General features: G+C 39.3%; 3 protein-coding genes across 3 annotated transcripts; 1 reads left to right on the top strand and 2 right to left on the bottom strand.

Moving 5' to 3' along the window:
* Nucleotides 1-24: 24 nt before the first annotated feature.
* LOC135167593 (inositol monophosphatase 1-like) lies at nt 25-2,046 on the bottom strand. Its single transcript, XM_064130924.1, has 5 exons — nt 1,881-2,046; nt 1,047-1,180; nt 700-959; nt 524-629; nt 25-435 (listed from the first exon to the last, which is right to left on the bottom strand). Exons 1-5 carry the CDS (start codon nt 1,935-1,937, stop codon nt 177-179), a joined length of 816 nt encoding a protein of 271 aa, XP_063986994.1. The 5' UTR covers nt 1,938-2,046; the 3' UTR covers nt 25-176.
* A 121-nt stretch (nt 2,047-2,167) lies between these two features.
* Nucleotides 2,168-11,193, bottom strand: LOC135167586 (acetyl-coenzyme A synthetase). The gene is made up of 12 exons (XM_064130914.1): nt 11,056-11,193; nt 10,608-10,744; nt 9,746-9,961; nt 7,655-7,850; nt 7,036-7,264; nt 6,755-6,923; nt 6,457-6,649; nt 6,182-6,337; nt 5,778-5,945; nt 5,499-5,688; nt 3,594-3,839; nt 2,168-3,493 (listed from the first exon to the last, which is right to left on the bottom strand). The coding sequence occupies exons 2-12, from the start codon at nt 10,694-10,696 to the stop codon at nt 3,297-3,299; spliced, it is 2,049 nt and encodes a 682-aa protein (XP_063986984.1). The 5' UTR covers nt 10,697-10,744; nt 11,056-11,193; the 3' UTR covers nt 2,168-3,296.
* On the top strand, nt 3,894-5,504 carry LOC135167591 (enolase-like). Its single transcript, XM_064130921.1, has 2 exons — nt 3,894-4,473; nt 4,556-5,504. The coding sequence occupies exons 1-2, from the start codon at nt 3,954-3,956 to the stop codon at nt 5,401-5,403; spliced, it is 1,368 nt and encodes a 455-aa protein (XP_063986991.1). The 5' UTR covers nt 3,894-3,953; the 3' UTR covers nt 5,404-5,504.
* Nucleotides 11,194-11,821: the final 628 nt, after the last annotated feature.

Genomic DNA, 11,821 nt, shown 5'->3' with positions numbered 1-11,821 from the left:
TCAGAAAAATTTCATTGCTACCAGTTTATTGAGTAGAATGTGTATTTCTAATTCATTAAGTACATCGAATGAAAATAAGTATCTTTGGATTTCAAGAGATGACTGATAAATGCTTCGAGTTCACAACAGTTTACAAATTTCCCGGACTATCTTCACATATGTTTCATGTGAAATGTTTAATCTCTCTCGGGATAATACTGCACGAGTAGCTTTGCTATTTCTTTGGCAACTTCCATGGAAGAGGCGCAGAGGACTCTACCGCTCATGAGATCGAGAGGCCCATCTGCGGGGTCTATCACTACCCCACCAGCCTCGCGGACAATTAAATCCCCGGCTGCGAAGTCCCAGACGTGAACGCCAAACTCGAAATTCGCGTCAGCACCTCCCATTGCTACCATGCACATATTCAGAGCTGCTGAACCGAGAGTTCTAATTCTGGAATTATTTGTTATTGTTTAGTCTCATGGGGACAAACAATTGGGAAATTCAATTGCCAACGATCCTAAAGCTTCGTAATCCTTACCCATGAACTTTTGGCACTAGAATTTGCAAATTTTCCATAACCGCTTTCATTTTTTCGGCATTTCTGCTGGTCCCCATTTCCGCCATGAGAAGAGTCTTTCCCAATTCTGGAAGAATATTTTCCAGCATTAGAAATCCTTGAAAACGCTCGGGTATTGATTTGCCAGTGAATTTTACCTCTCTCCCCAGACACTTTAATTGGCTTTCCATTCAAAAAAGCCCCCTGTCCCCTCCTGGCAGTGAAGAGTTGCTCGATAACTGGATTATAGACAAATCCCATCTCCGTGACTTTGTCAACGAGGAGTGCGACTGATATACAAGTATGTGGAAGACCGTGGACAAAATTCATAGTACCATCTATTGGATCGATGACCCAGGTCGGAGCATCCGTTAACTGGGCCTTGGCACCCGAGGCTGTGGTCTCTTCGCCAATGAATCTATCGAGTTAAACTAATGAAAATTTAATTGCGCACGAGATACCGAATGGTCCGAATACCCTGATTTCCGGTTGTTAATTTTGATACCTGTGGTCTGGATATCTCGAGGAGATTCCCCCCATGAACAGCTTCTCCACCTCCTTGTCAGACTCAGTGACAAGGTCAACATCACAGGACTTCAATGACACATCCTTTGGCCTGTTGATTTTCTCTCGAATAATCTGAAGGCCAAAAGTATTCATTATCATTGCTTATCACTTGCATGACGTCTTCTACATATGTCATAACAAACAGGAGAATTAACTTGGGAGTCTGGGAATTTAATACATATGATAATGAAAACCCCTCAATGAATAATTAATTATAATTTTTTTGACGTCCATCACTTCTACCGAATGGTTCGCTTCCTGACATTCTGATAATAGATTTATGCAGAGTATATATGCATTATTTATCGCCATTATTATAAACTCAAATCGAAATTTTTTTAATATGATTGGAGTAGTCGACTCCAAAGTCTCGATTCTGCTTCGAAAAAAAATCAGCTCCATTCATTTTTAATGACTACAATGCATCGAGTTTATCTGAAAAACTTCCTGAATTTTCGCGGTCATCAAATAACCCAGATTTATTATGCTCTTGTGACACACAAAACTGGAAAATATTCAATCGATTGGGCCGCCAAACGCCTACAGTACGTGAGCCAAATGTGGGCTGATGTGCGCGCGCACTCCATTCTGTCCGCCATCTTGTCCCCGACTGCGACCAGCGCCATTAGTACGTGGCGTTCCCGATTGTTCACGCGCGCGTCCGTTCCCGCACCCCCCCCAGCCTTTGAGAATCATCCCGAAGTATATAATTAATATCGGGATTTGTCTGTCACGGATAATTGCCACAAATAATTAATCAAACAACACTCACGGCTCCGGCCTGTTTGACCAGGTCAAGGGCCACGTCGTAGTACTCGTTTAACCTCATTTTCCGTCGCGTCTCAGTGAGAAAACAACAAAGTTCAAAGTGTGTAGTTTTTACCGGGTGGAGTGACTCGTCGGCCCTCCCGGTGACGACTGGTGGAGGCCACTGTCGTGTCAGCTGATCTTCGACGGGAAAAACAAGCCCCCACCGGTTATTCCGGCGCGATTTTCAGACCGGTGGTGGGGACGCCATGGTGTGTTTTGCCTGGGATTCCGAAAAAATTACGAAAAAAATCGGTGATTTTTTCTATTTATTTCAAAATTATTATAAAAAAATTAGCATTATTGCCGTGAGAGTTACAATGTGCTGATTTTTGGACCGATAGTGGGACACGAGTGCAGTGCTTTTGTGAAAAGTGTAGTTTTGTGCAGTGTTTGTGTTTTTGTGTTGTGCTCCAGTGATTTAGGAGAAATTATAAAAAAATTCGCATTCAAGTTTTTTTATTGTGAAAAAAATCATATCTGTGTTCCGAGAGTCACAAGGATATAGGATAAGGAATACGAGAATGGGCTGAGGGATTTTCTTCGCCAAAAGGTAGGAACAAGACAATTATTTTCACTTTCAACATTATGATTGAGTCTTAACGTTTGTATATATACATATACATTGTCCAACGTGTTCTCTATATATTTATTTTTAACTCATGATCACACATGTGTATAATCTAGTTATCGCTTATAATAATTATCACACCTAGAAGTACATTTGTTCCACAAGGAATGATATGTTTGCTTCGTCGTCTCCTGGATCGAGAACGACGTGAATTAATTTTAATCTGCATTATCCTCGTTTGTCCTCTTATTTCGTATAATATAGAGCTCTGTTAGTCGTATTTTCTTCTTGTTGGCTACTTTTTAAAATTAATCCTCTCGTTAAATCACATGTGCATTGGTGCAAGTGCGTATTCTGTTTAGTTATTGGTAGTGATCGACTTTCTTTCGTTTTTTGTCATTGAATAATATTTGTGTGGTCAGCTATTTTTTCCCCTCTGAACAACACATTATCTAAACATCTGTTGTAGCATTTCCAGTCAACGGCACTTAATATTTAAACGTCATTTAACAGTAAATTATTTTTAACTATTTAAAGCCCCTGGACTTTCAACGTTTTTCATTAATAATTCATTCTTCATTTTAAATTCCTCACTTAAAATTCTATTTCTCTTGTAAATCAGCAATATCTCGTATTTTATCACTCTCTGCAATCAGTACATGAATGGACAAGCATTGAAGCACATTTTCATATTATTTCTCAAAAGTTTACCGCTTCAAAAAAATTGCCAGAAAAAAAAATACATTCACTAAACAGTGATCGTTGTTACTAGTGCATATTCTCTCGTCTCTGCTTCCACTTCAGAACCTCTTAGGCCTGTGGCCTCAGTTGAAAAAGTACATCGACTATACCCTCGTCAGCGAGGGTGGAGACGTCACCTACATTTCTATCGCCAACGGCTATTTTTCTAAGTATACGTCTCATTATTTTCCCTGAGCGAGTTTTCGGTAGACCTGGAGCATGTTGTATCACGTCCGGTTGGGCAAAAGGTCCAATTTTTTCTCTCACTGAGAACGACAAAATCAATTTCAACTTTAAATACCGCGACACAAGGGAATTTCATAAATAAACAAAAACTTATTCCAACCATTTGAAACATAAAATTACCTTTTCTCTTGAGTTCGTCCTGCAATTGTTTACTAAATGTCCTGCCCTCATTCGGCGTAACAAAACAGTACAAACACTGTCCCTTTACTGGATGAGGTTTACTGACAACAGCTGATTCCGCCACATCCTGATGCTCCGTCAGTACACTCTCAACTTCCGCCGTTGACATTAAATGCCCTGAGACATTTAGCATATCATCGATGCGCCCAGTGACCCAGAGGTATCCATCAGCATCGCGTCTAGCTCCTGTGGAGGATAAAAAGAAAATCAATGGCGAAACCTTCAACTATTTTTAATAACCCTCATTCAGAGCGCTTCGCAAAATTCTCGTAGCTCCTCATTCGGTCAATAAATAATAAAATGCCTATTGAAAAGATCAAAGCACGTCAGATACTTGACAGTAGAGGTGAGCCCACTCTCGAGGTGGATGTCATCACTGATATAGGACTCTTAAGGTCATCTGTCTCCTGCACCCACTCACCAATTCCCAATGAAGCTGTGGAACTTCGTGATAACGATGAATCAAAATTTAATGGCCGATCAGTTCTCCAAGCAGTGGACAACGTTAATAAAATTATTGGACCTGAACTTGTGAAGAGTCGCCTGGAGGTATGCCAGCAGAGGGAAATAGATTCGTTGATGAATAGGTTGGATGGTACTAGTGACAAGTCAAAGCTCGGTGCCAATGCAATTCTTGGTGTTTCCATGGCCTGTTGTAAAGCAGGTGCCATAAAAAAATGTCTACCACTTTACAAATATATCTGCCAAATTGCTGGCAGTACAGAGCCCATCATTCCTGTTCCTATTTTCACCGTTATCAGCGGTGGTAAGCTATCCGGAAATCCTCTGCCATGTCAGGAATTTGTCGTTATGCCGACAGGTTTGTTTTGATAAATGATGAATAATTAATGGAGACCTTGGGGATAACGAATTCAAATCAATTATATTTTTTATTCATTGAGGCGCTGTGTCCTTCGGTGAAGCCATGAAAATGGGTTACGATGTTTATCGAGCGATTGAAAAAATTATTGCGGATTCTCAAGAGCTGAAGCTTCCTCTTGCGGTTGGGGATGAGGGGGCTTTTGCCCCGGAATTTGAAGAGGATCGCGAGGCCTTGACAGTGATAATCGATGCGATAAGAGCTTTGGGGTATGAGGGCAAGGTAAAGATAGGGATGGACATGGCTGCCAGTTCTTTCTGCAAAGATGGCCAGTATGATCTGGCTTTCAAGACTGACGAGTCAGATCCTGATGATTACATGGAGACAGAGGCTTTGAAGGATCAGTACTTGGAGCTTCTGAGGGATTTTCCTCAGATTGTCTCTCTGGAGGATCCATTCGATCAAGAGGACTGGGATGGCTGGGGAATGCTGGCAGATCAGCCCATGCAGCTTCTGGCTGATGATCTGACAGCCATGAACATTGAGAGAATTGAGGAAGCCATGGAGAAGCAGAGTGCCAATGCTATTGTCATTAGACTCTCGCAAATTGGCACAATAACTGAAGCTATTGATTGTCACAAAATGGCGAGAGCTGGTGGATGGTCGAGTGTTGTTTCTACCGGTTATGGCGAGACTGAGGACAATTTTATCGCTGATTTCGCTGTGGGTTTAGCTAGTGGCCAGTTCAAGGCTGGGGCACCTTGTCGAGGGGAACGAGTCTCGAAGTACAATCAGATTCTGAGGATCGAAGAGGAACTGGGGAAAGACTCTATTTATGCCGGTGAAATGTTCAGGAATCCAGCGGGGGTTGTGGAGAAGAAGAATGAGGAGAAAGGGAAAAAAGGAAAGGACAAAAAGAAGAAAAAGTGAGGTCATTTCCGGACTGACCAGGACTAGTCTCCAAGTACAATCAGACAAGATTGAAGAGGAAGAAAAGAATGAGATAATTTCCGTGATAATCTTACCATCTCCTGTGCAATAAAATCCGTGGAATCTGTCGAAGTATGTTGTCTGGAAGCGCTCGTGGTTACCGTAGAGAGACCTCATCATACCCGGCCAGGGTCTTCTGAATACCAAGTAGCCCTCTCCCTCTCCCTCAATGACTCTTCCATCCTCATCCAAAAGCTCCGGAAGAACTCCAAAGAATGGGAATGTCTGGAAAATTATTGAAATAATGAAAATTCATTGTTTAATCAAAAATTCCATATTTTATGGATTCAGTTGGTTATTACGAATTCACTCACTGCTGAACCTGGCTTCATAGGCGTTGCTCCTGGCAATGGAGTGATGACGTGCCCTCCAGTTTCCGTTTGCCAGAATGTATCGGCTATACTGCATTTACCATGGCCCACGTTATTGTAAAACCACAGCCAGGCTTCGGAATTAATGGGCTCACCGACAGATCCAAGGACCTGAGCACAATCATTAATCCATTTAATTGATAGTTTTGTTCTTGTTAGTATGAATATTGCATAAATCAAGTGTTCAATGGTTAACGTGTTATCGAGAGAAGGTGATCGATAGTCAAGGCTCTCGTTGCTTTATTCGTATCCGTAAATTATGGTCGAATAGAACTATAAATATGCGAAATCATAATGAGTTCATTCACGAGTCAATGATTTTCTAGTTCATCAACTTCGTAACTTACCTTCAGTGTACTGAGATCGTGTTTTTTGACGAGATCGTCTCCAAATTTCATTAGACTCCTGATTGCTGTTGGGGCTGTGTAAAACTGATTGACTTTGTACTTATCGATTATGGACCAGTATCTGTCGTTGTGAGGGTAGAAGGGTGTACCTTCGAACTGAAACATGAATACGGAGATTATAATGGAAATTTATTTCATTAAGTAATTGAAATATTGTTTCAGGGAGAAGAACAGTGAGATATAAAAATTTATATTGATCAATCGAGAGCCCTTACGATAACAGATGTTGCACCGTTGGCTAGGGGTCCATAAACCACATAAGTATGGCCAGTAATCCAACCTATGTCCGCTGTGCACCAGTAGGTATCCCCAGGTTTATAGTCGAAAACGTATTTGAAGGTCGTGGCAGCATAGATTAGGTAACCAGCTGTTGTGTGCAGAACTCCCTTAGGTTTACCCGTTGATCCACTAAAAAAAATCGTCTTGTTCACTCATCTCTTCACGAAATTATTGGGCCATTGAGTCCCAAACAATTATCTTGTTTAAAAAATAAAACCAATCGATTCAATTCACCTGGTGTAGAGGATGAACAGGGGATCCTCAGCAGCCACCCAGACCGGATAACAGCTCGGTTCAGCTTCCTCCATCTCCTCGTGCCACCAACAATCTTTGTCGTCGTCCCAGGAGACACTTGGCTCACTGGAAGCTCCATTACTTGTTCCATTAACACCATTTTTTTTATCTGTAATCAATGTGTCCGTCTACTTTGAGTGAACAAATTCTTCATAAACACATCATCGATTTACGTACCGTAAATCGAGACTCGTTTCGTAAGCGAAAAGTTGCATTCTCACCCCCAGCTGTTGTTTTTCCATGTGGATTCGCCAGTCTCCTCAAGTGGGCCACCACAATGCAACTCTCCACTTCGTGTCCATGGGCCTTCACCTTGGCTAGTGCATCGTCACAGATGTTCTTTAGAAGTAGTAGTTTTTCACCCCGGTAAACTCCATCCGCTGTTATCAGTACTTTCGCTTTGCAGTCCATCATGCGTTCCGCCAATGAATCTGATGAGTATCCACCGAACTGATGGGAATTATTTGTTAAATTGGGTAATTAGAAGGATATTTTCCAAGGGCGATTAGTACGATATTTGTCGGATTCTTGTCCAGTGACAAAAACAATATTTTCCCCAAATATTCAGTTACTTCAGAGGAATATTTATTTTTGAATAATAAAATTTCCTCGATCGAGTTATTCATAATTAGGGTAGCCTAATTAGTTTGCAATTATGAGTGTCTTAGGGCTCTTGAGAATGACAATGACACGTGGATTTTCTCGTAAAACATAATTTTTCTCTCTCATCGAAGTGGGAAAAATATTATAATTAATGCAGTTTTATCCACATGACAATAATTTTTTTGATAAAATATTGTTGCTCAAGATCTCCTCATTTCATAACATAAAAATACTCACAACTACACTGTGAACAGCTCCAATTCTCGTACATGCGAGCATTGCAACTGGTAATTCAAGGATCATGGGCATGTAGATTGCCACACGATCTCCTTTTTGCACGCCCTTCGATTTTAAAACATTAGCAAACATGCACGTCTCCTGCAAAAGCTTTTTGTACGTTAGCTTCGAGTAATCGTCCGGGTCGTTGCCCTCCCTGTTGAATTAGTTGTGAAAAAATAAATAAATTAATGTGTCATTAGCCGTTGACTCTGGCATGTAATGAATTTACCATTTTTTTGGAATATCCAGAATTCTTATTTACAGTATTTTTACGATTCACGATTAGTCAAAAGTGCGATTGTCTCGTTGTATTTCATTGACGCGTGTACACAGTAGTAATGTCAAATGTCAAGTTACCTCGGCATTCATGGGCCACGCGCGTTATTGGTGAACGACTCCGTTGATGGACACAAGCAAATTTTCATAACGATTGTCATGGAGAAATTGCCAATGCTCTTGTCATTTCAAAGTGCATTGTTAGAGTTTCGGTGTATTTTTATATTATTTTCTATTTTACTATTTATTGTAATGGCCTTTGGCGTCAGTAAATCTATGCTTTTTCATTGTTTTTAAATGTTTAATCCGTTGGCGCAAGGATTCCTTCGTCGTTTACGTACAAAACAGTTTGTTTTTATCTACGCGGAAAAAGCGTATCATAAAAATTATCGGGTTAGCGCGGTAAATTACTAACGGTTCAGTTAAACAAGCCGTATTAATGGAGCTGGGGAACTTGCGAAAAGTTCTTCCAGACAATGAAAAATTTTAATATAAAAATACCACTAAAAAAATGGTAAAATTATGTTTGAAACATCGTAATCTCCGTAAAGATTCCACAGTTGGTAAATTATCATTAAGATAATTTTAATTTTATTATTTCTGATGCTGACACGTCAATGTTTTTGTGGTCATTTATCTCGTAATTTTTCCTCGGTTTAGATTATTAATACTGGAAATTGAGAAATATGGAAAAATTAAGGGGAAAATCGCCTGATGCCTCGGAATTATGGGTCAAGGTTCCGCATATAATGTTTACTCTGCAATATGATATCCGCATTTTTAACAGAACTTGGAATTTACCCAGTTCTCGCTGACCGCTACAAATTAATTTCTACTTAGTTGTTATACTTAGTATTAATCACTGCTAACACTCGCGATAATTTATTCCCCAAGTTCTCTGCATTTTTTTATATTTGCGGATCGAGTGAGATGATAAGAAAAATTGTTAAGATTATGATAAGACCAGAGACGGTCAGAAAATAGAAGAAAATGACTTTTTTTTTTGAATTGCGTCAGTGGAAGATACGGACAGTTAACTTTCGGGTTCAATATTTTTTTTTCGGTCGTACCATGAGATTTCCACCAATCACTGTGAACACTTCAAACCGCGCGGCTCCTCTCGACGAATCAGAGAGGAGAGTAGCATCGTACGACCTTCGGCATTCAGATCTTCATCGGTTGAAATTCAAATTTTTAGTCTGTCCATAAGTGGACAATTATTTGTTTTGTTATCTACGATTTTTTCGATAAATTACGAATATTCTGGGTTGAGGATTATTTTTTTCGGCTTCTTGGTCTCCCTCGGGTCTGTTTTACATACACGAGTTTAACGAGTGACTTGCGAGTACACTTCGGTCAGCCTTTGCTTTGCATCCCAATGAACCCAATGTAAACGCCTCCGTCGCTTTCATCCACCCGCCAATAGTTCATCGATTTTCACTCGTCGAGATAATTATTTGAAAATTTCCGGTGCTTATCGATAAATTTGATCAAGATAACGATTGATTCATGACCATTGTCATACCGTCCAAGATGAAAAAATCCAAAATATTTGTTTAAAAATAAAAAAAATGAAACTCCCGATTGAATGAAAATTTTACCTCACCCAGGGGAACTGTTACAACGGGAAAAATTCTTCGCTTGAAATTTTCCCGTTAGTTCAAATAAAAATATCTGCATTATCTTACTCTCCAATTATCTAGTTTGTTCAGTAATTTTTCTCCCTTTTTCACGGTTTATTATTATCGTAAAGAATTTAGTGCTGATCCTCACCAGTAAAACGCTATTTTATCTCCATTTCCAGATTTAACATTCTTGTCCAACAAGTTGAAGCTTAAATTTGTTGTTGCACCTTCCATCCATTTAATGTAAATGTCGCCCTGGTTGAGGTCAAAGTTGTAGGAGAAAAACTTGTCATTGGACGTTGGGGTCTCCCAGTAAAATTGTTTAGCAATTTCACCCCAAAATGCCTCTGGATATTGAATGGATCTGGAAATTTGATATTAAAAAATTGCATCATTTGTATTTATTATCATCAAACGGTCGAACTCCACAAAGTGATGAATCACCTCCACCCGAACTCATAATATTACAAATATTTGGTACATCTTAATATCGACTAAAATATACCATAACATAATATGAATATTCAACACAAATTTTGTCGTTCAAACATTCTTGGGACAAAACGATTGACATTTTTTTCTGGTGAATGAAGTTCACCCCAGACGTGACTCCTAAGCTTTGCACCCTCATTACCCCCTGAACACTTGAAAATTAAGAAACAATTTTTTTTTCTAGTGCACAATGTCTATCCTCGCCTTGACAAAATTACCCCACCATGATGGTACTTACTGGGAAGGGTGGATCAATATTATGATTCTATTTTTGTGAGTGTTGAAAAGGCAACCGTAATATTCACCCTGGAATTTTGATTTTACGATAGTCAACAATGAGATAATAACTTGGGGACAACTAATACAATTGCTCTGACACTAATGAGAATGATTTTTCTCGGTGATGTTAGGATTTAACAATCAGCTGATCCATTATTTTCACCATTATCGCGATGACAGTCTCATTACATTTTAATTAGTAAATTTTTAATAACTTGGATAGTAATTTAGTTGCTTACTTTTCGTGCATCGTTCTGTATTGCTCCATACTCTTGCAGTGAGCTTTTTTCGCAAGCTCAGGATTAGGATTGTATATCCTGTCGGCCATTTTTACTGATGTACTGGCAAAATCACTGGTTCCTCAACTCCCACAATTCTAAAAAATTAAAATCACATTTTTTCATGAATTGAGGCACAATTTCACTCATTTAAAATTATAACAATAGAAAATTTGAATTCACAATGTGATGACATCAGCGGAAATAATGTTCAAGTGAGTTGAAACGTTGAGCTCCGTTCATTATCAATTTAATTTTAAATTTAAAAAATAGGGGCGACTCTGGGTATTGAGCGGAGGAATCAATAATAAAGGGTCATTCGTTTTTTTTATCAATTTCACTTATCGTTTCGCCAATTAACTTGAATGGTTATTTATTTATTTACTGTGAATGGTAATTCCGTATTTACCTGCACTTTGTTTCGCAACGAACGGTGAAACGCCACTGATTGTCTAGGGGAAGAAAAGTTTCAGCAGCGGTTCACGACGCGCGCCACATTGTACCACCAGAGTGGGGAGGCGCAGGGAATCGTCAGGGATCGATAGAATTGTGACATGAGCCGATGTTACACCGACAAACTATTTCGCAGTTAATTGGCAAAGGGTTTGAAGGAAACAGGGGACTTCCTTTCGTTGTTTCATGGGATAAAAAATCAGGGAATAAAAATAATATTCTTTTTGAAAATAAATGTATTTTCTTTTCCTCCGAAAAAAAATATTTTCGACTGATTTTTTTGAAATTTAGGGGATGAAAAATGAGAGGAGAAAAATTTCCATGTTTGCATTACGAAAAATAGGAGTTAACAAATAAAATGTTTCTCTTCCGTCTGATAGTCAATTTAAATGTCTAATGAGGGAATGGTAAATACGTGGTTAGATTGAAAAATTTAGATTTTTGAATAACACAAATATGAACTTTGGAATTGAGGGAAGGTGAATTGGGTCAATCATAATTTAGCGTGGGATTTGCTGTTGTCTTGGTGTGGATTGAATAGAGTTGTACAACACCTGGAGCTTTGATATTGATCTTTGAAGGTGGAGACCAAGGGTATAGGCACTTGCGATAGAATGATTTTTGCAAGGATTTTGTCGCGAGTAGGTGAAAGGTGTGGGTAGTGGAACGTCGGTGATAATGATGATGATCGAGATATCAAGGATATTGAACGCTTGTCTCCT

This window comes from Diachasmimorpha longicaudata, chromosome 11, assembly GCF_034640455.1.
Source record: "Diachasmimorpha longicaudata isolate KC_UGA_2023 chromosome 11, iyDiaLong2, whole genome shotgun sequence".
Lineage (NCBI taxonomy): Eukaryota > Metazoa > Arthropoda > Insecta > Hymenoptera > Braconidae > Diachasmimorpha > Diachasmimorpha longicaudata.
The sequence above is the reverse complement of the archived record's forward strand: the minus strand, read 5'-3'. Positions and strand labels throughout refer to the sequence as shown.